This window comes from Amblyomma mixtum, chromosome 10 (assembly GCF_055824585.1).
Source record: "Amblyomma mixtum isolate Tamu chromosome 10, ASM5582458v1, whole genome shotgun sequence".
Lineage (NCBI taxonomy): Eukaryota > Metazoa > Arthropoda > Arachnida > Ixodida > Ixodidae > Amblyomma > Amblyomma mixtum.
Genome location: NC_143021.1, coordinates 98,558,748 through 98,584,478, shown reverse-complemented (window position 1 = coordinate 98,584,478; position 25,731 = coordinate 98,558,748). Strand labels below are relative to the sequence as shown.

At 47.3% G+C, this 25,731-nt stretch overlaps 1 protein-coding gene across 1 annotated transcript in view; it reads left to right on the top strand.

Annotated features, from left to right (window-relative positions):
* LOC149326508 (arylsulfatase B-like) overlaps positions 1-7,360 on the top strand; it is an 87,163-nt gene extending 79,803 nt beyond the window's left edge. The window contains exons 8-9 of the mRNA XM_089564598.1: positions 4,381-4,898; positions 7,178-7,360. Coding sequence (XP_089420724.1) covers positions 4,381-4,898; positions 7,178-7,360 — 701 coding nt within the window. The remainder of the gene's footprint in view (positions 1-4,380; positions 4,899-7,177) is intronic.
* Positions 7,361-25,731: the final 18,371 nt, after the last annotated feature.

Below are 25,731 nucleotides of genomic sequence, written 5' to 3'. Positions count from 1 at the left end.
CACGGTCTTCTCCGCGGGCTGTTCCGCTAGATATTCATGCGAGGAAAATATATACCAATTATAATTCTTTCTCTGCAGCACATAATACCCAAACCATTTTACTCGACATCCCTTCAATGTAATTTTGCGATATTCTTCTGCGCTTGAGAAGCTGTTATCTGGAAAACTGCCATTTGTATGCACGTTCGGCTACAGGAGCACGTTCGATACGTACTGAATGAGTCCGCCAGCCGAAGCGATTGAGCATGGCGGTGTTTCATGAGGCCGCACACCTTTATGCCCTTAGCCGCCTAATTGGAAGGGCTACAAGAATGGGATTGCCGTGTTGATTCTTCACGAATTCTTGATTAAAACAAACAGGGCTCTTGTTCATCGCTTTTTTGTTTACCTGATGCAGAATACTGGAAAACTTGAAAGAAATTTCGGGACCTCAAGGAAAGATGCGTTAAATGAGAAGCGAACGTAGTGTTTCAGTACCCGTGGAACTATTTTAAAATGACCTTCTTGAATGTTAAAGTCCTTCTGATGAAATATGCATAGCAATATCCTTAGACAGGTGCGCCGGATACAGAGATGCTGGCTGTACTCCGGAAAACTGATCTCCGAGGTGTCTACGGTAAGCGTTGTTAGTGAGACGCTTTACATCGCTACACATTATGATTCACCAAAACGCGCTATTTTGCAAGAGCATGTTGTTGATTTGGAAAAATGATTTTAACCTTGAAGTTGACGGTTTGGAAATGCTATATTTAAGAGTGCACATTCTTGGCCAGTTGGTCGTGCGCACTCGAGGAAGCAAAATGCGCAAAAAAAAAGGCACGGACGTGAAAAGCACAAAGACCAGCACGCCGTGTTCGTGCTCCTCTGGTCCGTTCATTTTTTTTGCGCATTTTCCTTGGTTAAGTCTGAGAATGCGACCAAGAATGAGTAAATTATATAACCACATGCACTGTGATTGCTCAACGGCGCAACTGTCAGCCAACGTCGCTCGCCCCTTAGCCCTCCACAGTATCGAGACCACATTTTGAACTATGACACAGGCGCACCTGATAAGCATTTCAGGCGTTTGGACGCATAGACTTATGGCCTACGCTCTGGGGACTTTACATTTGTCGTCTGCATGCCATCAGGAAGCGCACTCTAACCCCCGCGCCTTGGAAGCATGCGTTTTACGGCTCCCTTTCCCAGTGCCTTCGATGAAACGAATGAGACATGCAACACAGAGCACATGGCTGCTGCTGAAATACGTGTTTGTTGTGCTCTAAAAAGGTCACTTTTTGAATTTTTCACCTCTCTGGAAACAACCGCTATACTGCACATCGCAAGTTCTCCTTTCTTACATCGTGCATGCTTTCTACAATTGCCGCAATTTTACCACTCTCTCTAGCATTGACCGACACAAGTTACTAAGGGTGGCTCATACAATGGTATCTCCTATATATAGGCCACATCATCCACAATTCTACAATAGGAACGAACTTCCCTGGCCTGCAGCTCGGTTCGTCCGGAGTGAAATAACTCGAAAATTGCTCTTTCACCCCACCTTGTTTAGGCAAAAGATAACTTGTGTCACAACCTGCTTCATCCAAGGCTGCCCTTGTGCCAATATGCGCATCCTGATCAACATCGTAACTTCTATCCTTTTCCCAAACGTTTTAGCGATGAAAGGGGAGAACCGGTAAGGGGATCACGAACTAGCATGCAAGTATAAGTTTGGACAAATGTAAATTGAACGTGTTACCAGAACCGTCTTAGCGCCAATTAGTCGCACTCCTCTCCGTCTAGCAAGCGAGTCGACAATATGCGGACCCCTCTTATTGCTGCTCTCCCCTTGCATTCACCGGTAAAATATGTCGCCTTTTTGGAAACACAACACTGGCATTTCTGACCACTGTGTGCGTGACAGCCTCCATACTGATGCCTCCATACTCTCATAGCCTTAGTCGCTTTGGGACGTTAAACCCTATAAACCAAACCAAACCATCCATACTGATGCATATGAGGCAGCTGTTTCCGCATTGGCGCCGCTAATAGCGTACTGGCCTTGTCAGTTTCTTTCCGCCGACACTGTGAAATGATCAACCAGCCTGAGCTTCCTCGAGTTTCTTAAACTGACAACTTTCGCTTTTCACACTGGTGCTTTCAGCCGATGTTCCAGTAACAGAGCGTCGACGAAATACGCTGCTGCTGCCTTTTGTTAGTTCTTAAGCCGGTGCTCGGTGCTACATTGCAACTACGGGTAGTCTGCGCTCTCGTTAACTTCGCGATCCGCATCTAGGCGCCCAGGAATGGTTATCCCTCTTGCTGAAAAAGTTAGCACTACAACTTACGAACACAGCGAGTGACTGGAAAAACGAAGCTTAAGTCTCAAGTGGTCACCATAGCAGTGGAGTGCTCATCCCCGTCAGCGTAGTTTTAGTCGGTGTCGAGAGTTTAGCATGGCTCGCTGACATTCTTTAAGGGACGGGTTGTGCGCACGAGCACAGCACGGGTTGTGAACAGACCAGGGACAACATTGACAATTGCTAATACAGGCTATTTTGTTGTCCGGAAGTGAAATTCCGAAGGCTAACAGGCATCCTAGATGTTGGCAGAGCGCGCAAGAGTATTCAAATGGTTTGCTAGAAGGATAACAGCGTCGCACTCCAAGCTCGATCGGTAACCTCCGCTTTAGATTGCTCAGCATGATAACGTGATTGAATTCGATCGGTTGGAGCGCCCGCTTGTTTTAGTAACTGAAAGTTAACTAACTGATTTGGCTTACGAAGCCCCACGGTGAGAATTATGATCTTTTGTGTCCTATCTGGCCACCATGGTGGGTGATGACTCATGTGCACGGTTCGGTTTTACGTCAAGGTGCGGAAAAAAGTAAAAAGAGCTCGCATTCTAACATTTTCCACGGGTTGCTCAATCGGAATTGGCAGCTGTGCTATGTGCAGGCTGGTTATGTTCGCTAGTGCACTTTCTTGGGGATAAGTAATGTTTCTTTATTTGCTACAGGGTAAACTTGATTGCATTTTGGACGGAATAGCGTGCTCTATTTATTTACGCCCATACCTCTTCATCCAAGTGCATTATTTTAACAAATTTGGAATGCTCAATTTTTATAACCATGTATGTTCTCTTGTTAATACATCAGATGCAACGTTTTGAAAGCCACGCAAGTATTCCGGATGAAAAAATAAAGCATGGTGCAATATTCCGCGTATGGTTTGTCGCCGGTAGTGAACTTCTGATGCGTAGGTTTGAACTTAAGACATGACGTTGGGCTAGTCAGTTCATGGTTAGAGCAAAACAGAACTGCGCGAAGACGATGGGACAAAAGAAGGCACGAATACACATACACAAGGCGCAAAGGTTAGAACCCTCTTAGCGACAGATATTCTAGCGGTTTGCTTTTTATTTTGGTGCTATTATACTTTGCACACATTTTAGTTCATTATTTTGTTGTACTCAAATCAGCGTTCAATATTGCGGTATGCGGAGCCGAACTGCATGCATCAAATACTTTCATGAAGACTGTGTTGATATAAGCTCTCGGAAATCAGCTGAGTTAAAGCGCTATATATGTCTTTTTGAAATATTGACTGTACTGGACACTGGCAGCTAGTACCTGGGTTTGAAGTGATAGGAAAACGAATCCAGCATTGTTTCGCCGACACAGAGGTCTCAAACAGGCGCTCCATCTTAAACGTTGTGAAAGAATTGTCCGATTCGCCGGTATCTTCACTATCACGTATCATTTATCAGGTATCAGTTATTTCAGAACAGACTGTCACCTTAAAAGAACCCTTGCACGGCTGCAGAAGTTCTCAATTACTTTGCACCCGTGTAGCGATGTTCCATAAGTAGGATGCTTCAAAATAGTGTTCCCAGATCGCTTCACTCGACGTCATCTTCTCAATACTAGTTGATGCTTTTTTGCGGGGACAGTTTGGGCTAGCACTTGCCAAAATGAGAAATTCAAAACGGTAGTTTACAGATTTCTAGACTTTCGACAATGATAACCGCATATTTATCAATCTCGCGACAAATGTATCAAGGTTTAAGCCTGCAGGAAAGAGTTAATTTTTGCAGAAACCAACAAGAGGCGCTACTTTTTCGCCATGGATGTAAGCAGCGCGGACAACAGACCTGACCTTCACGGAGTTGCACCTGACGTATAAAATGGCGTATTTCTGTTTGGAGAGAAAAAGGCACCGAGATGCGCGTTATACGTAATGCGTTGGCAGGGCAAAAATATGCTCGGAACTGCTGTGTCGTGGAAGTGGGGTGCGTCTAGATCGAAGTTTCCTGCTTCGCTCATTGTGTGTTTACACGTTGCAGACTGAATGAAAACAGCAGCGCAGGCTTTTTATGTCTTTAAATTTTTGTGAGCAGGTGGCGACGCGACTGATCTGGGCACGTTGGACGGTCTCGACCTATGGCCGTGGCTGCGAGACGAACAAGCAGAAAAAGAGACCTCTTGGCCGCGCAACGAATTTCTCGTCAACGTGGACGTTGTTTCCGGCCAGTCAGCGTACCGAGCAGGTGACTACAAATTGGTATCCATCGCCAAACCATCAACAGAGGAAGCTTCCTATCTTTTCGGGGACCCCGCCTTCAGTCGGCACATCCCCACACCAGGCAAGTCGCCACCATGTGGTAAAGCGGAAACAGTGAAAGATCACGAGGCCCTGATGACTTCGTCTGCTACGTGGAAGACGCTTCAGCGGTTCTACCGTGACTCGGGTGGCTTGAAGCCATTGCCTTACCGGTGGCGTGAGCTGACTGCACTGCACTGCAATCCTGAGAATTCAACTGTTGTGGGTCCAAAAGGGCCCCGTGGGGGCTACTACCTCTTCGACATGAGACAAGATCCGTGCGAGGTCAATGACTTGTCCTCCCGCTTACAGTCGGTAAGAAAATGGTGCGAGACAGCCTTAAGATACTGCATTTATGCCGAAGCACTGGTGACGATTAATGATGCGTACTTGTTAGCGCGAAACATCGTTTGTCACAGAAACGCCTTCTGAAAGACCCAAGCGTCCGACTTCGCAAATGCGCCAAATTATCGCTATTCATATTGCTCTACGTATTCCGAAGGTTTTTCAAGAAAAAAATAGGCATAAGGTATCACTATCATCAAAACTGAGTGTAACTTTTTCTGTGCAAGGATCTCTATGGTTGAGCTGCAACAGAAAAAGTGGACCATAAAAGGTCGTAATCTCAACAACTGGTACCGAACGAAATCTGCGTAGTATATGCGTTTTCGGCACGCTCTCCAAATTGGCTTAACCAGTAGGTGCTGCCGTGAGCACCCTTGAAGCATGCGACTAAGCGAGATGACTATGATCTAGGCTTTTTTTTTTACTGGACGCGTTTCAGGTTAAGAATTTTCCTAATGCCATGAAAAGGACTGAGCGGCAAGGTCAAGTAGAAGTTCAAGATGGGTGACCCTTACTCTAGAATAAGCGTTGGACGCGCGTGTAATTTTTCCTTCCGGCTGTTTTTCAAGAAGTCGGCCCATTAAAGCCAATACATGTGATTCTGAAAACGCCAGTGTTCGGTCACTTCTAAGCAGAGCTGTCGGAGCAGTAGCAGATTTCAGCCAGAGCCGTAGGCATAGCACACATTTTGCAAGTAATCGGTAAAAAAAATTCTTTCTCATGTCATCCAGATCCTGCCTGTCAGCTAGAAGAGTGTGTGACTGACACATCTGCCGAGCACATTGGGGTGAGAGTATAAGACTAAAAAACGTGTTGAGGTGCGGTAATCAGGGAGCAGGACAGGCGCTTTGTTGTTTTATGTCACTGTAGCGGTCACGAGATAATTTCTAAAGTGTCCAGAACCCCAAAGCGCCCATGTGTACCTGAAACAGCCGAATCAGTGTAGCTCGTTCGAAGAACGCAGACTGTCTCGACACAAGACAGATTACTTCTGTGAGACTGTACTGGAGCCCGTAACTTTAAGCCTTACCTTCATCGATAGGTCTAGTTTTTATGAACATGTTTTCACTGCCGTTGTCAGCGATGACTGTGATGTAAATAGACCAGTTAGCGGTCACCCAATCTGACCGAAAGGTTCGCAGCAGTACTTAGGTTTTCTTGTGACTAGTGCTTGCATCATTACCCACAATACGCAAGCCAGCGCTGTACTTACTGGTGAGGCTATTAGAGGAGCCGTAGCAGGGTAGCACATGGAGATCACAAGCCTGCCTTCGCTGAGAATATAGTGCATCTTCCAGCGGCAGTTTTTGCATTGGTGATTTTGTGCCGTGCATTCAAACAACCGTCCGACCTGTGAGGCGATTCTTCTTCTTTGCCAGGACGAGGATTCCGTCGTGTGCATGGTTCAACGGAAAAATAATCCATAACCGAATTGTTTAGATAAGTCGCCGCGCCTAGCAGACGCCAATGGCAGGAGGCTCAGGCGTGAGAGTCTTTACTCTGCTGCCGTTTCATGCTGCCATTGCACGCGAGCTGTGTCCCTCCTGTTGATCACACCATCGAACGCAAATAACAGATGAAGGCTTGTCTCTAGCTTGCACCTCTAGGAAGATGTGACGTAACAGCTGTAGAAGCTCCGCTTTTTCCGTCTGCTATTCGACGGCGTTCGGCTGGAAGCTCCGACGCTTGCAGCAATAGATTATGTTCTCAATCGGTATTACCTTATTGAACCGCAAGCATTGCAGCGTGCGGGAGCTTTGGAACCGCGAACACCTACGGGCCTCTGATTCTCACGTAGTCAAGCGCACATTTTCCTCTTTCTGTGCTCGGTATTTCTTTTTCCGGTGCTGTGTACATGTCAATTAGATTACAGTCGTTGCCATATCCAGCGATGTTTGTTTTATTAGGATGCCTGTATTGTATAACCCCTTAAAAACTGTTCAAGCATGCTCGGATAACAGAGTCTCTACTACACGTATGCATCGTTGGAGGGCAAGAAAGCTGGAGTATAGATTACTGCGCTCACATTCTACGACTTATTGGGCGTGAAAGGAACTCTTGCTGAGTATACACAGTGCATGTATTCTGCGTTTTTTGCACCTTACGAAACTAGATGTCCTTGTGAATGGCGCCGCCGCTCTGCCCATCACTCCCCTATACAGGCCTACCGGCCGTGTAGGATGGATGTCCACCAACGCCAGAACAGGCCAAATTTGAACATCGTGCTGTCTTCCCTCCCTGAATTTCAGGTGGTGGCCGAGATGTCCCTGAAGTTGAATACGTACGAGGCCGCAGCCCAGCCCCCGAAGCGCCACATCCCGGATCCGAGGGGGCTGGCCGAGGTGAACGACTGTGTCTGGGCACGCTTCGAGGACAGAGCGCAGACACATAGCCGCATCTGTCCCTGCCCCAGGCACACTCGCTTCGCCTGACACTGTGCACTGTGTTTGGCCTTATTAGTGCGAAAGCTCTGCTAGCCACACTCCCCGGATTTAATCGGTGTCTGTGTGAACCCTCTGAGTTGCAAGTATAACAGGCTAACTAGGTCAGTGGAGACATGAAACGCGCTTTGAGTAAACTGTGGCGTCCACCTACAAATTACGGGAGTTATGACCCTCTCCTTCTCTCAAAATTAGTGGAAGGTGTAGACCCAGTTTATTTTGATTTGTTGTTGTTGTTGCCGTTTATGGGGTTTAACGTCCCAAAACGGCTCAGGTTATGAGGGATTCCGTAGTGAAGGGCTGCGAAGATTTCGGCCACCTAGCGTTCTTTAACGTGCCCTGTCATCGCACAGTACACGGGCCTCTAGAAATCGACCGTGGCTAGAATGCGACCTAATTTCGACCGTAGCAGCCGGGATCGAACGCACCGAACGCAAAAACGCAAAAAAAAGACGGGACCGAACGCAAAAACCTAAAAAATGCGCCTGCGCATGCTCGCAAGTTAGCTTACGTGACTTACGTTCGCCCCTAGCTTGAATATGCATCTCCAATATGGTCACCGCATCAAAACTATCTGAACATAAAATTAGAATTGATACAAAACAGAGCTGCCAGATTTATTTCTAACAATTATACCCGCCAATCAAGTGTGTCTGAAATGAAAAAAGAACACGATCTCCCGCCCTTAGAAAAACGCCGCCAAGTCGCGCTTCTATGCTTGATACACAAGTACGTGTACACAGATAGACCATCACCTCTGCCACTCAACAATCCACTGCGCACGTATCGACGCTTGCATAATCATCTTAGTTTTTCTCGCATTTTCGGCCGTACAAAAGCGTTCAATTCATCTACACTTCCTCGTGCCATTTCACGCTGGAATGATCTTCCTGATGCAATAGCATCGCTACCTAACCCTGCGTCATTCCGTGAACATGTGTTTAACTTATACTGCTAGTGCTAAGTACATGTGTTATTTTGTACAACGTACATGTGTTACCATGTTAGCCTTATTTTTCTGTGTATATGTATGTATGCACCTGCAAGTATTGCGCTGTGTAGTGTGGGGTTTAAATGGGGGAGATAAACAAGTTCTCCCCGCTTAAGCGCGGCTGACATAGTTCAGAACCGCGCGGACCCCACCCCGTGGTCGCGTACGCTACTGAGCGCACGCCGACCACGGCGGGCCTTGCTCTGCGGGAACAAAGGAACGACACACTGGCTGACACAAACAAGGCATTTATTGCTATAACAACAATAACGCCAGCTAGCAACAAAATACACTCAGGAATCTAGGATGTCCGACTCATCAGCACGGCTACGAGCGAACGTTCGCCCACGCTAGGGCAAAGGGAATATCCCCGAGGCCAGACGGGACGAGCTGAGGGGAAGACGTTTCCACACGAGGACGCCCGCGGCCAAGAGCGGAGCTGCGAGCGAAACGTCCGTTCGCTTCCCGGTGTCGAGCAGAAGAGACCCCGTAGCTCCCCGCGAGCGCGCAGCAAAACGCCATCCGTGGCGCTGGTGTCGCTGCGACGCGAGCGCCCTCCCCTGTTAGTGGAAAGTCACCGAACCGAGAGGAGTGCTTTGCGGAGGAGCTAACCACAGGGAACTAGCTCGTTGAGGGAAAGCGAACGCAGGGGACGAAAGCGTCCCCACATCCCCCCAACCTTAAATAGACCCCCGCGCCTGCAAGTTACATGCTATGGAGGAGTCTCCTGGTCTTCATGCACTTGAGGCAGGTCTTGCAGCGGAGGTCACGCCGACAGCGTGCACGCAGTCTTCCGCGGTATTCCGAAGGCGGCGTGAAGGTCTCCGCTGGGACGGCTCGCATGGCCCGCGGACTATGTGTCCGCAGGCCCGCGAAGAGGGCCGGTTGACCACTGCAGGCCAAGATTCCGCAGTAGTCGCCAGGGTAACAGCAGCCGGAGGTGGCTGCTGTCTGGTCTCGCCACGGCTTCCCCGGATGGATGCGGCGAACAGGATACAGGCCGCTCCGTCGCAGCAGGCGGCAGCGAGACGATGTGCACAGGACAGCAAGCCGGAGTGGCTCCACTGGATCTGCAAAATTTCCGAAACACACTCCGCAAGCTTTTAACGTAGGTCACGGGAGGGGAAACGGCGTACACAAGGGCCTGGTGGCTCAATGCTCAACTCGCTATCAAAAACGTGTCGGGCGGCTGTGCAACGCAAAGTTCGAGTGAACAAAGCCCTTTCTTGAGTTGAACGAGAATGCTCGGTTCATGCGAGGTTAAAAAAAAACCGGGCGGCCAGCAAAGTGCGCCCCCTCTCAACACCACGGTCCGGTGGTCGTGTCACTTTTGACAAGGTGCAGGCAGCTATGAATAGCCTTAGGCCTCACCACCATAGTGACGGTCGACGACCCCAACAAAAGAAAGACCCGAAACGGGTTTCGTGCGCGCAGCCGCGAGGAGACATCAGCTTTTTGGGGTGGTCCTCCCCGCTCACTGCACAAAGCAGCTTCTGAGCGATCGGCGCCCACCGTATCGGACGGTGTCGGAACGCCCGGTGCCGAGCTGCAATACCAGCGAGCTCGTTACGGCACCCGTGGGCCTCAGGCCACCCGGCTCCCGGAGCCGCGACTCCCAGAGTCGAAAAAGAGACAGCGAGAAAATATATACAGAAAACTCGGACCACCCACGCGGCTTCCGTACTCACTAGCTTCGGGCTCGGCAACTCCGCGGGCGCTAGGCCTCCGCTCCCTCGATGCGGACCAAGTGGTTCTTGAAGAAACTCCAGGAAGAAAACTTCACAAAAAACATGCTGAGCATGTCGAAAAGTTCAGACATGCTGCAGCGCAATACACCTCGCACTCAAGAAAGCATGCCGCAGGTCCTAGCGATCAAAATTCACACTAGGCCTACCACTTGTCAAGTACGGACAAAGAGCGTTCCTCGAACCGAACTGACAGTCGTCCAGTGTTCCAAGAGCAGGCCCCACGTTGGGCTGCCAGATGTGGGGTTTAAATGGGGGAGATAAACAAGTTCTCCCCGCTTAAGCGCGGCTGACATAGTTCAGAACCGCGCGGACCCCACCCCGTGGTCGCGTACGCTACTGAGCGCACGCCGACCACGGCGGGCCTTGCTCTGCGGGAACAAAGGAACGACACACTGGCTGACACAAACAAGGCATTTATTGCTATAACAACAATAACGCCAACTAGCAACAAAATACACTGAGGAATCTAGGATGTCCGACTCACCAGCACGGCTACGAGCGAACGTTCGCCCACGCTAGGGCAAAGGGAATATCTCAGAGGCCAGACGGGACGAGCTGAGGGGAAGACGTTTCCACACGAGGACGCCCGCGGCCAAGAGCGGAGCTGCGAGCGAAACGTCCGTTCGCTTCCCGGTGTCGAGCAGAAGAGACCCCGTAGCTCCCCGCGAGCGCGCAGCAAAACGCCATCCGTGGCGCTGGTGTCGCTGCGACGCGAGCGCCCTCCCCTGTTAGTGGAAAGTCACCGAACCGACAGGAGTGCTTTGCGGAGGAGCTAACCACAGGGAACTAGCGCGTTGAGGGAAAGCGAACGCAGGGGACGAAAGCGTCCCCACAGTAGGTACGATTTAGTTTTCCGTTAGTTCTTGTGAATTATGTTCTGTTTGGATACTTGTATACGCAGTGTTTGCCTCTTGTTGCTGAAATCCTTTTTTGATACTGTAACCCCCCTCACACAATGCCCGTTCGGGCCTGTGAGGTTCAATAAATAAATAAAACTTCTTTTGGGTCAACAGCGGAGCGCCATTACCACTGAGCCACCGCGGTGGACTCAGTTAATTTTGAGGAAAGACGCACAATTGGCTTCCTTGTTCAGTGAGCGGAAACTCTGTTTCTCTTTGAGGCACGTGGTGATGGTGTACACCAGAAAAAAAAGAAACCGTTCTTTCGCACTATATTTCGTGCTTAGGAATGCCAAACCAACAGCAATTTTTCATTGTCTGCACAAAAAGTGCTCAGCAGGAATGCTGAAATATTCGAAAGGTGTTCTCGGGTTTTTAAATAGCTCATAAAACAATAATTTTTGATCCTGTGAAAACTAAGTGCATCAGAAAATCTCCGCTATAAAAATAGGCAAAACGTATTGGAACAGTGCCGTGGCTAGCAAGGTTCTGTTTGGGAGCGTACGCGCAAAGGCGGTAGAAAATGACCAAGATGAAGTATTGAGAGAGATTCGTTTAGGGCAGCTGTTTCCATCTATCATCTTTCCATCATAATTTTCATACGGCCGGCCGATATCCCTTACAAGCACTGGTTGTGAATTACGTGGTCAAAATCTTTGAAGATTGCATTTACCGCAACTAAGTAACTTCTTTGTACTACAGCAGCATAAATTCTCCAGCAGTGCATCAGTGACATTCTTTGAAATTGCTTGCAATGAAAGTGTATGTATAAATTTTGCTGAATTTTTCTAATGCATTTAGCGGCGCGTGATCTTCCTAGCTAATGGCAAAACTGAACAGTTTCCATTCGCGCTTAGTTTGAAGATTTCTTGCAGCAGCCTTCAAGACGTTTTATATATAACGCCAATTCACCAAGATCAGAGTAACTTTTGGAATTTTACAAGCTTCTTTGCCTTAGCCTATATTTTGGACGGTTGATCCTGATATTACCACGGATGATAGCTGGTACTATCACTTGTTTGCCGGTGAGAGTGCACTTGATAGCACAATGCGCTATTTAATGGCTGATTGCAAAAACTTTCTGATTTTTGCTCTATCTGACAGCAGATGGTTAATACAAAAACACTGCAAAAATTCTCATCGCAAAAATAGAGTAATGAGGTATCAAATACAAAAAGGCTACAGTGCACAGACCTTCGATAACCAACACACTAACTTTGATCGCATGGTATAATGCATTATGCAAAAGGTGGGCACATCGATAAGATTAGATCAGCTGCCTTGTGTGTACTCTTTTTGCCTTCAAATATATTCCGCCTCCCAATAGACCATATTGCATTAAAGCAAACTAATATTACCTTTAACAATATATGTTATACGTGTTCTAAAATATACTATCAACTTTTGAACCATTCACATTCATTTACATTCATTTATTCCACATTTATCCTGGTACAGAAAAAATGTGAGGGCAAGGACTAAAAGCTGCTAGTTAAGCAGCTTGACTAAGGCCCTTGCCCCCTTTGATGGCAGCGTACAGGGGTTTAAAATCACACAAAAAATTACACACAGTGATTAGATTAGTTTCTGCAGAAATTCTTGCACTACAGCACAAAATACGATCAAATAATATTTTACGCGCGTACACCAGAAAGCATTATACCGAGTCAACACACACACATCATATATATATACATATATATATATATACATATATATATATATACATATATATATATATATATATATATATATATATATATACATATATATACACATATATATAAACTCTATACACAAAAATTTATACAACATGTACATACTTCAAAAATGAAATCTGAAACACAGACAAATGTATTTATGCAGAAATGTTTCTCTAATTACAACATGGAAATGCCAGTCCTTAATCTATTGCTTCACACAGTTAAATTCCTAAAATATTTAACGAGTGCGGGTCTTGACGATGTTCGTATGTCCATGTCTGTGTCTTGAAGTGTGTTTAATAATACTGGCAAGCGATGTTCCAATCTATTAAAACCGTTATTTGTGCGCGAAAAGGGGACTAGCCAAATGTTTCTGTGTCTTATGTTGTAAGGAACATCCAAAGATTGTCTAAGATTGCACAGCGAGAGAAAGCATGTATTGGATTTTGCCAACGAGATTTTATACTTCATACTTAAGTTTAAATTGTACAGATGTACAGCAGGGACTATATTATATGTTGAGAAAAGCTCTGTTGTATGGCCATCATACGGTAAGCCTGCAATGTGACGGATTGCTTTCTTCTGCATTAAAAATAGCCGGTGTATGTTCGCCTTTGATGTCGTTGCCCAAACAAGGCTACAGTAATTGATGTGTGGGGTAAATAAGGCATTATATAACATTAGCTTTATCTTAGGTGGGACAATGTAACGAAGTCTGCACAGAACACCACAGGCCTTGGCCAAGTTGCGAAGCACATTTGTTACATGTGCATCCCAATTTAGATGTTCATTAAATACTACACCTAAGGTTTTCACCTCATGTACAGTATCTATTTTTTCTTGGCCTATCTTTAAACAAATACTGTAATCAAGAATCCACCAGGTAGTCCACCATAAAAGTGGACTACCTGCATGAATTCTGTGCTAACGCTGAATAATATTCAAGGTTTGAGCAAAAGCAGCCGGAAAGATAAAAGTGCAGAAAATACTCTCTAATTAAACCTTTTAATCATTTCGAAGTATCCCGCTGTTTTGTGGTAAATTGTATTTTTGAACTCCAATACGTTGTCTGACGTTTTTGTTTTTTTGCAAAATTGAGCACCCAGAAAATTAACGAAGGCAGTTTGGACATTCCTCCGAGTGCAATAACACCAAACGTTCCATGCCCTTTTGTGAATTCTATCTGAAGCTGGAACCTGTTAAAAGTTTGTCGGAGTATTTTTTAAATAAAATTTGAAATTTTGAAATTAGTATACCTATTTGCGGTGAGAAATTTAGATGCTGTTGTTGAGCTTCTTAGGGTGAATGACAGAATGCAGTTATATGACTTTTTAGTGGACATCGAGTATCTCTACTATGCCTTGCGGCACGGTGAACTAGTGCCAAGCGTGGAGGCGTGCCTCGAACGCTTTGGTGTCGTCGCCTGAGAGAATTACGTCGCAACTTTTCTATGGCGCCCACTAACTTGAAACTTATACTGTACAAAACACTAGTCAGGCCTAAACTTTAATATGCGTCGTCTGTATGAAACCCTCCTCTTAACTCACTAATTCTGAAAATCGTAGCCATTCAAAATCGGGCTGTCCGTTTCATTTTCTCTATCATAGAACTGCAATTGTAACTCAAATGAAAGCAAATTTAAACTTACCGGATCTTTCAATTCGTCGAAGAATTTCCCGTCTACGCCTATTCCACAAAATCTACCATTCAAACCATCATCTCAGAGATACGTTGCTTGTACCACCATCTTAAATTTCATCCCGCAGCGACCACCAGTTCAAAGTTGGCGTACCCAGCAGTCGCACCAACTTACAGTTCGCCTCTTTTATCCCCAAGACTGCTAAGGAATGGAACCACCTTCCCGCTTCCATCGCCTCCATTACATACGCCGACTTGTTTAAAAATGCTGTAATTGATTTTACATTGCAGTGCTGCGTTACCTGTTCTGTTTTTGTTGAGTATCACCCACTCCTCTCTGTAATGCTTCGGCCCTGAGAGTAAATAAATAAATGAATAAAATTCTTCAGGTGTGAGCTCCGGCGCTTTTTTTTAGAATGATTGAATGTGTACTTCCATTTTGATAACTTTGGGGATGGGTTATTTACATGCAAAAAGAGGGCATTTGTATCGACTGCTGTATAGCTCCTCTGTCAAGTGACTTGTTTTTAGCTCACCATGAAAGAGCGGCGTTGCCACGTCTGCATGGAACTGGGCGTTCAATAGTCTCCCCTTTTCTGGATGACTTTTCAATGGTTTAGACGCACTGGGTTTAGGCGACTGATCCGATCACAACAGCGTTAAATTTCTTGATACTAGAGTTGTTTATAAGCCAAATCACCTTTGCTTAGTATATGAACCCCGAGGAAATAAGCATCAGTGCCAGTTTCATCTGCATACGCGCCGCCACGGTGGCTCAGTGGTCATGGCACTCAACTACTGACCTGAAAGACGCGAGTTCGATCCTGACTGTGGCGGTCGAATTTCGATGGAGGCGATATTCTAGCGGCCTGTGTACTATGCGATATCAGTGAGCGTTGCGGAGCCCCAGCTGGTAGAATTTTCTGGGGCCCTTCACTGCCGCGTACCTCATAGCATGAGTCGCTTTGATGAGTTAAACCCCCGTAAATCCATAACCCCATTTTCTTCTGCGCATTCAATACTTGCGAAAGAATTGTATAGCGCTTCGTGTAGTTTATGTATTTCGTAATGCCCCCCGCCCCCCTTACTTTAAGGTTTTGGCGCTTTGGGTTCTTTGCTAAATAAATAATTCTGTTTCTTGGAAAATCCAAGCCAAAATTTAATCCATGCAAGCTTACACGTGTAGTTGTCGCATTTGGAAACAGCAGGCTTCCCAGAACAGGCTGTTGTAGCTATCACTGAAAGCATATCTCGTAAAAGAAAACTGAAGGGAAAAGATTAGTTATGAACAAGCTACAGAAGTTTGAAGAAAAGTCGAAGGCACAAAGAGGCAAAAACTGGATGTCATAACAAATGCTGAGAATGTGTCCCATCAGCTCAAAAAGATAGGATCTCGCTCCAACGGCTGTCATATTCTCGGTCCCCACAAAACTGGCAAGACGGTGCGGAAAAAGGCGCCCAATGAAACATGACACTGCAAGATGCGCGAAAAGCATTAACAGAAGTTTGTGGACTCCAAAGAAGGCGTACTCTCTCATGTAGGAAATGCTATACCGGCCAAACGGACAGATGCGTAAATGAGCGTCTTCGTTAGCGTTATCGCAAGGTAGGTCAAGGCAGTATTGGGCACACGTCAGAAAAATTCACTGCATGGAAAGCGTACTGTGCCAAATTAAATGTGTGCCGGGTTCTGTGCGACACACGAATCATCTGCCCCGTCACATTGTCGAGGCGAGGGAAATTCTTATGTATCGCCCCAGTTGCGTGAGTGCTGCATGACTAGGTTTATTGGAAAAGGGACTGAAATTCTCGGCCGGGGAACTGATATGAAAGGGTCACATTTGGTTTTCGGCACGCGTGGCATTAAAGCTTGATATTCGTTGAACCTTGATATAGCTTGATCCTGAGTGTGAAAGCGTATATTTTTCTGGCAATGAGAATAAAATCCATTCAAGTTTTCCGCCTCTCTGTGTTGCTTTTCATGCCTGTTTGCTCTTTGCGCAATTATTTGTAAAAGTATGAAATACTAATTCATCGAAAGTGCAACACTCATGTTTTTCATATTCTCTGTGTACCGCTTAGTGATGTTTCAAATCTTTATCTTGTTTTATATAGTTTTGCAGAGCTTCCGGATGACTTCTACGTATGTACGGTTATTTTCTTTCAGTTTTGTACTCATCTTCTGCTAACATCTCGCAGACACTGGCCAAACTTTAAAAGTATAATAAACGTACTATTACCATGCCTGAACTAGTAGCCATGAAGACATTTAGTTTGTTTTTTCTTTGGTTTATGTGGGTTTATTTGGAGTCTAGTTTCTGATGGAAACCCGTCTGGTCGCGATGGTACATGACGAAAAAAGAAGGGGCCGACCGAAACTTAAGATGGAATGACGTTTCGGATCTCTCACGGGAGCCTTGTTGACATTGAGGCATAACGTAGCAGCGTAGTTATTTATACACGGCGCATGAGCGAACCCAGGCACCTGGCGTAGATGGGGGGCAAGTTTCCATCATTCCGATTAAGCGTACAGGGTCTGATCTGAAAGTAGTAGGACTGATTTTTTTTCTAAATTTTTTTCATGATAGCAGCACAAATGATTAGCATTTTTCAAAGGAGTACCTTCCGCATCTACAAACTGCTGCCAATGAGTTTTCCAGTTTTCGTACGCCTCCAGGAACGCCTGGACCGGAATGCTGTTTAGTTCCCTGGTCACGGCCTGTTGAACCGCCTCTACCGATCCGTGATGCTTCTCCTTGAGCGTCGGCTTTACTCTCGGGAATAGAAAAAAGTCTGCGGGGACAAGTCGGGACTCTAGGGGGGCGAGGCAGCGTTGCCACCTTGTGCTAGGCAAGATACTCCTTTACGAGGAACCCTGTGTGGCTCGGCGCGTAGTCATGGTGCATCCGCCATTTGTTGGCGATGGCTGGGCGGACACGAACAATGCGTTTTCGCAGTTTTCTGAGGACTTCCACGTAAAACACTGCATTAACTGTTTGTCCGGGTGGTACGAACTCTTTGTGGGTGACTCCATGTCGATCAAGAAAGCAAATGAGCATGGACTTTTCCTTGGATTTGCTCTTTTGCGCTTTCTTGGGGTGTGGGGAAGAAGGGGTGGGCCATTCTGAGCTCTGCCGCTTGCTCTCCGTGTCGTATTCAAACACCCACGTCGCGTCACAGGTCACTACGTTACCCAAAAAATCGGGGTCATCATTAACGTGATGAAAAATATCCTGACAGATCGCTTTCCGGCTGACCTTTTGCTCCTCTGACAACATTCGCGGCACCAACTTCGCGCACACTTTCCTCATGGCTAAGTTTCTGTCAGGATCTCAAAAACTTGGGTTTAAGGAATGATAAAGCCATCAGCAATCATTCTGATACTCATCCTGCGATCACTGTTAAGTAAATGTTTCACCGCGACACATTTTCGTTGGTCTTGCTGGTCGATATGGGCGTCCGGAGCGGTTGTCGTCTTTCATTCTTTCGCTACATTCTTGGAACAGCTTCTGCCACTCAAAAACACCTGATATACCGATAGCAGCATCCCCGTAGGCCTCATTAATGATGTGGTAAGTCTCTTTGCCGTTTTACCAAGCGTTGCACAAAATTTGATCGCGTATAGCTGATCCAGTAAACACTCCATGATTCTGCGTGACGAGGCGTTTCGACAGGGGTCCACAGTACAAGCGACCTGCTCTCTTCAACGGCCGAGAGCAGACTGTCGATTTTCCCCACCGTTCCTGTTCTGTATCAGCCAGTCGGTCTGATAAGATTGTACCAGCAATGACGTGTGCCTGACCGGCATGCACCTTGAAAGAGATTGCAATTTCGGCACTTTTTAAATGATGCCTTGTGGGGATACACATGAATCCCCTGCCCCATTGTAACGGCCGCGCGTAATTATCACGCGATGCTATGCGCGCGCCGTTCGGGAGGTTTTGCGAGGGAGGGCACTCTCGCCACCCCCGCTTCCTTTCGCTCCCCGCCGCGACGCCGCGGCGGAGACTTTCCCTCTTTCCTCTCTTACAACGGAGAGACCCCCTCTCCACAGCCCGGCAGGAGACGCGTTTCTCCCGAGGCTCGCTTGTCTTCTGGCGGGAGCCGTGCACACGCACGGATCAGAGATGTGCCACGGAGACCGCTGCCCTTATCGCCCGGCCACCGTGTGTGACTTGACCGCCGCGGGCCGTGAGCGAGGAACCACGCGAGGTGAGCGGAACCCTCTTCCCCCGCATTTTTGCGTGCGTTCTTTCCTTTGTGTTTTTCACCCCCGTACGCGAGCGGAACCCTCTCCATCGTTACGGCGGTTGTATTGTTGCTGCTGCACTGTATTGCTCGGAAGCAATAAACGCTCCTCCGAGTAGCATACTCGTGTTTGTCCCTTCTGGCCCGAACCCGCCGTGGTTGCGACTCACCGCACCGCGGGTTGGGGGTCACAGCTCTGACTGCTAGGGCTGGCACGCTGGTGCTAGAGAGCGACAACTGCTTCTAGCCCTTTGAGCGTTATCACAAGAATAACCCCCATATTCTTAAGGGTCAGGCTTGTAGCTGGTTTGCGTGACGAGGAAACGCAGCGGGCTCTTTTTGCACAGCCTGAATTGACGTTCGAGCTGGCGTGCAAGACGGCGCTAGAAAAAGACCTAGCGGCACAACAGGCGAAGCAAATGCATGAGTTTCGACACAAAACCGTGCAGCGTCAGCGTCATCCAGGGCGAACGTCGCCGTGATAAGGAAAAGAAATCGAGGACGGTTGCATGGTCAAAAGATAAACGAGAGGAAGAGCGGCGAAGTGCTTGCAAGCATTGCGGAATGCGTCATGCGGGAGAAAAATATTGGTATCGCAACCACACCTGCAGATATTGTGACAAAAAAGGGCATTTGCAAGCCGTCTGCAAAAGCGTAGCCAAAGAAAAAGCTGTCAGATATGTCGACACCACGGACGACGAATCCGAAGACTTGAGTTGTCAGACTGTGTTCTTCTCGGGCAAAAGTTCAAGGGGCTACAGCGTCGACCTGAACATTGAAGGGAAGACTGTTTCGATTATAATTGACACAGGTGCAGCGGTCACGATCGAACGAGAGCAGTTCTATAAGCAGTATTTCCCGCATGCAAAATCTGTGGAATCCAATGTGTCGTTGCGCACTTACACCAGAGAAAAGCTGAAGGTACTTGGGAAAGCAAACGTCTTAGTCAAGCAGGACCCAAGTGAAATCTCTTTGCCCGTAGTGGTAGTGAAGGGAAACGGAACGCCGATGTCCGCTCTCATGGGAAGAGACTGGTTGGAAAAACTGCAGATAAACTGGAAAGCAGTATACAGCCTGTCCACGGATAGGTCATTGGAGCAGTGGGTAGAAGCATTACGGAAAAAGTATTCCGAGGTTTTCAAGAGCACCCCGGGAGTCGTCAAAAACTTCAAAGCTCGCATTTTTGTGAAGGAAGGGGCTTAACCAGTGTTCTCAAAAGCACGGCCAATACCATTTGCCATCAAAGAGGAAGTAGCAAAGGAGCTGGAAATGCTTGAACAAGCCGGAATACTAAAGAGGGTCACGAAAAGTGACTGGGCAACGCCTCTGGTAGTGGTCGCGAAGAAAGGCGGCGCCGGATTAAGGTTATGCGGTGGCTACAAAGTCACGGTTAATCCTGTTCTAAAAACTGACCATTACCCTTTGCATTGCCGGAAGATTTTTATTCCATGCTCGCTGGAGCTAAAATCTTTTGCGTCCTGGACCTATCACAAGCCTATCAGCAAGTGGAGTGCATATTGCAATCGCGCAAAACGACGCAGGACGAAGAGAGGAAAGCACAGGACAAGACGCGGAACTTCAACTGTAGTTTACTACAGGAAAACCACATTTATACAGGAATCGTGATCACACCTGATAAATAGCCGACACCATCAAATAACACAGGCACGTGGGCGCGCGTGGCACAAGTTAGCATGTAGATAGTTTAAATCTTTGTTAGACCAAGATACTGAAGTTCAGCTGATGCAACGGTCATTTTCTTTTTTTATGCAGTAGGCTTCGAAGATTTCCCTGCTAAGCTAGGTCGTCAGTTTTTTTAAGACAATTGTGTCGCGGAACCTGGGCACTGAGCCGTAGTCATCTCTGGTATCCTTAACAGCACAAAGCAGTTTGTCTTGTGGCATGGAGCTTTGTGCTCTTAAGGATACCATAGATGGCTACGGCTCAGTGGCCTTTCAGAACGCATGTGGCATCAGTGAGGATGACTTTGTAGAAATGCTCCGTTTTTATATTTCTGCGACTATAGTTAATTTTGAGGGAAAGAATTTCATTCAGAAGCATGGTGTGTGCATCGGTTCATGTATTACCCCATTGTTAAAAGACATCTTTTTATCATATTCTGACAAGCGAATTGCTGCAAGCCTCGACACAGCCCACTCGGCTAATATTTTTAGATATCTTGACGATTATGCCATTTTCTTAAAAGGGGTATCTCCAGAAGGGGCCATTACAGTAGTAAACGGAATCCCTAAAATCTTCAGTGAGTGCGCCTTTGGGTTGAACTTCACCTATGAGTTGCCATCGCAGGGATGCTTGGAGTTTTTGGACATATGTATTGTCACGAGTGCTAGTGGAACGCAGGTGTGCTGGAGGTACCAGCCTCGCTCAAAAAAAGGTATTTTAAACCACCATTCAGTTCATTCAAAGCTTATTAAAAGGGGAATAGCAAAAAACTGCGGGCGCGCTGCTCTAGATAAGTCTTGCCAACATGAAATGCAGAATAGCGTGCGATTTCAGTTACAACGTCTGAGTAGTGCTGGTTTTCCTCGAGAGATAGTCACCTCGGTGATACAAGCCCTCGCCAAGGAAGCTCGTTGCCCACCGAATCACAGCCCAAGTGAAGAACCGCAACCCCGGAGACCCGTGGCTATGCCAAACTTCCACCAGATCTCCCGTGGCCTCAAAAAAGTGGACATGAAATGTCATGTCTCGGTGGTCTTCACAAGGCCCAAAAAGCTTTCGGGAATGTGCAATATGGTGCAGGGAAGTGGCAAAAAGAACGAGTGCCGCACTAAGCATGTAGACAGGTTCGTTCCCTGCAAAACGGGAGTGGTGTACAAAATACCCCTCACATGTGGGAATTGCTACATAGGGCAAACTGGACGTTGCCTGAATGTCAGACTTCAGGTGCATCGCGCCGCTGTTGAATCGTTGGCGGGGGACGGGGAACTGGCAAAACATTGTCGCCATTGTAGTAATTGCACGCCCAGGTTCCGCGACACAATTGTCTTAAAAAAATTGACGACCCAGCTTAGCAGGGAAATCTTCGAAGCCTACTGCATAAAAAAAAAATGACCGTTGCCTCAGCTCCACTTCAGTGTCTTTGTCCAAGAAAGAGTTAAACTATCTAGATGCTAACTTATGCAACGCACGCCCACGTGCTTGTGTTATTTGATGGTGTCGGCTGTTTATCAGGTGTGATCTCGATTCGTGTATAAATGTGGTTTTCTTGTAGTAAACTTTAGTTGAAGTTCCGCGTTTTGTCCTGTGCTTTCCTTTCGTCGTCCCTTGTCGTTTTGCGCGGTTCCATTATGCACTCCATTGTCAACCGCCAACTAGACCGCCTTCACTTATTTCTATCAGCAAGTGCCGCTATCAGCAAGAGCAAAGCTCTGTTAACCGTAAACACTCATCTCGGATTATTCCAGTTTCAGCGCCTACCATTCCGCATCCCTAGCGCACCCGCTATCTTTCAGTCGTTAATGGACAAAGTCTTAAAAGGGATTCCAAAAGTGGGTTGCTATATCGACGACGTCGTCGTCGTAGGCGACAATATAGACGACTGTCAAGAAACTGTGGAAAAGGTACTTCAACGACTGACAAAGCACGATATCACTGTAAAAAAACAGAAGTGTGAATTTTTCAAGCAGTCCGTCGTTTATCTTCGACACAGAGTGACAGCTGATGGCATTTTTCTAACTTCAATAAAGATAAAAGCCATCACGGAAGCCCCTCAGCCAAGCAACGTAACTGAGCTACGAGCCTTCTTGGGTCTGCTGAATTGCTATGCCAAATTCATCAAAGATTTAGCCACAGTAGCTGCACCAATGTACGAACTGCTAAAAAAAGACGTACGTTGGGCGTGGACGGACGAATGTTCAAGATCATTCTTGGAAGCCAAGCAGCGCCTCATCGACAGCCATGTCCTGACTTTTTACGACGTGAAAAAGCCAATCGCTTTACGCTGCGACGCGTCGGCCTACGGTCTTGGGGCAGTAATTTTTCACGTCATGCCTGATCGTTCAGAAAGACCCATTTCATTTGCCTTCAGAACATTAAGTGCTGCGGAGCGCAACTATGCGCAAGGCGAGAAGGAAGCCCTAGCCTTAATTTTTGGCCTGAGCAGGTTTCATAGATACCTGTACGGGCGCAAATTCATGCTGTATACTGACCACCTACCACTATTGGGGATCTTGGCATCAGATAAACCAATTCCTTCTTTGGCTGCAGCTAGGATTCAGCGTTGGGCTATCACCTTAGCAGCTTACCAGTACACACAGCGCTACAGGAACGGAAAAAACATAGAAGTTGCCGACGCTCTTTCAAGGCTTCCACTTCTGGTCAAGCATAAAGACGACACTGAAGAATGTCTTGCAGTGTTTGAGTCAACGCCTCTCACTGCGAGCCAGGTTCCTGCTGCGACTAAAAGAGATTGCCTTATTTCCAACGTCGTGCAGTTCACCTTATCTGGCTGGCCCGCGCACCACGATAATAAATTTCAGCCCTTTTACGTTCGTCGAAACGAACTATCGTATGAGCAAGGCTGCATCACGTGGGGCCAGCGAGTGATCGCTCCGGACGAACTTAGAGAAGCAGTATTAACATTGCTACATCAAGAACACCCTGGAATGCAAAGAATGAAAATGCTTGCTAGGTCGTTTGTTTGGTGGCCGTTGATTGACAAGAACATTGAAGACACTGTCCGTCAATGTACAGTGTGCCAAACGACCATGCTTGCGAAGGCACCAGGGCCATTGCATCCATGGACTTATCCAGCTCGTGTTTGGCAGAGAGTCCATGTCGATTTCGTCATGAAGGATGGCTCGAAGTTGTTCCTTCTAGTAGACTCTTACTCAAAGTGGATAGAAGTAAAATGCCTCCGCACTACGGCGACGTCGAAAACAATCGACTGTCTCATGGAGATATTTGCAGCGTATGGCTAACCGGAGGAACTGATCAGTGATAATGGACCTCAGTTTACAGCGCAGTAGTTCTCCAATTTCACCTCTTCTCACGGGATTCGCCACACGCGTACGCCACCCTACCACGCTTCATCGAACGGGGCAGCAAAAAGGCTAGTTCAGACGACAAAAACCACTCTACTCAAGCAAGTGCTTCACAATATCCTAACAGGGCAGAACAGAACTCTGTATCAACGACTTAACGACTTCTTGCTTGCTTACAGGAACACCCAGAATTCCGTAACAGGAAGAACGCCGGCGGAGCTGTTCCTGAAACGAAAACCCCGAGTGAAGCTTTCCCTCCTGAAGCCAAGTTTTGTGCAGGACATGCGCAGCCGCCAAGCCAGAGACACCACTCATCGCAACGAGGGCCGAGGAAGGTACCCGCAGATGGAAGCCGGTGATGCAGTTCTCGTCAAGACTACGAGAGGGTAAACCCTGTCATAGGAGGAAGCGGTCGTAATGCAACGCGTAAGCGACTCTACGTTTGTAGTCAAAGTCGGTGAACAGTTTTTTTTTGTGCATATCGACCACTTGAAACCCAACTGGATATCGGGTGCAAAGTCATCACTCCATCCGGACGTCGCAAAAGAAGCGCATCCTGAGTCCACTCCAAGTGCCGCTGTTCAGCGAGACTTGCCATCAGCTTCCTCGGAAAAAGATCCCCCTGCTGGCTTCATGATTAGTGGTCCCACTGCGTGAAAGCTTGAGGATGTGCACTTAGATGACGCCACTTCAAATGAGGAACCGGCATCAACCATGGCTACACCCGAAGAGGCCCATTTGCGAAGAAGTTATCTCACAAGACGTCCTGCTGATCGCTATCAAGCCTCCAGTTATGAACGCGGAAAAAAACGCGTGTAGCTTTGATTAAGGAGGAAGGAATGTTCTGTATCAGCCAGTCGGTCTGATAACATTGTACCAGCAGTGACGTCTGCCTGACCGGCATGCAGCGCTATCTATAAAAGCCCGCTACTGCCTCGAATAAAGAGCTTTTTGCGTTGCTGCCACTGAAGCATGTGTCTGCTGCTTAGAACAGAACAGTTCTCAATTTCCCCCTTGACCGATCCTGCGCTCGCAGACAACCTTTCGTCCGCCCGTTCGCCCAGGAAAAAATCAGTCCTACTACTTTCAGAACAGACCCTGTATGTGCTGCTGTCTGAACAATCAGCGACTGCAGATAGAGCTGTGATTTCATGTCCCTTTCTTTTGCGATCACACGTGCTTCTGCCCCGTTTATGTTGTGTGCGGCGAACACCGAGTGCTCGGCAAGCGCATTTTGATCTGCGCGCCGGATTCTGACGTCACTCTGCTGATCACGTATTCTTCGCTGAAAGTCATCCGACTCGCCGCTGTACACAGACGTTTAGTCCGCAAAAGGGATCGAATAAACAACACCTGGGAACTTTTCCTTCTTCAGCTTGTCTTTGATTTGCACAAGCTGACTCCTCAGTTTTCGAGCTCGCACATGCGCGGTCTTTACATCGTGGGACAGTAATATGCGCGCCAAAGGTTCCCTGATGACAGGAACATAGGGAATTGCGGGTCGTTTCTCAGTAGCGGGATTAGCTTCCAGCCTTGGACGTCCCATTTGGCACTGTACAGAGTCCATGACGTGTACAGGATAGCTACAGGTGGACAGGTCACGCCGTACATGCCCATCTTCAGCAATCTGGGCCGGCTTGCACGAAACAAATAAGACCGGCTTATTTCCAGTCTAATCTTATTCGCGGTCTAAAAGCTCTCTCGCTTTTTAAGAAAGGAAAGACGCATAGCTGGTTCATTTTGTCAGTGGACACCTCAAATGCACCACGAACTCCGACTGAAAGTTCGGTAACTTAATGTTTTAGTCGGCGTTCGTGCGCATTTGAGGCACTCACCGACAAAGTGAACCATCTATGCGCCTTTCCTTTCTTCAAAACCGAGAGAGCTTTTAGACCGTGAATAAGATTAGACTGGAAATAAGCCGGTCTTATTTGTTTCGTGCAAGCCGGCCTGGTGTTCTCCTCTGGAACACTTTTCTTTTCGTCGGTAGAGGGATGACACCACAGAACGTTTCTGCAATCAGGGTGGACGGACTTAGAATGGAGATAACAGCCGGTGTACGTAGGTTTCTGCAAACGGTGAAATTTAGGCTTGAGGACTGTCTGGAAACGGGTGTATCGAAAAACGGG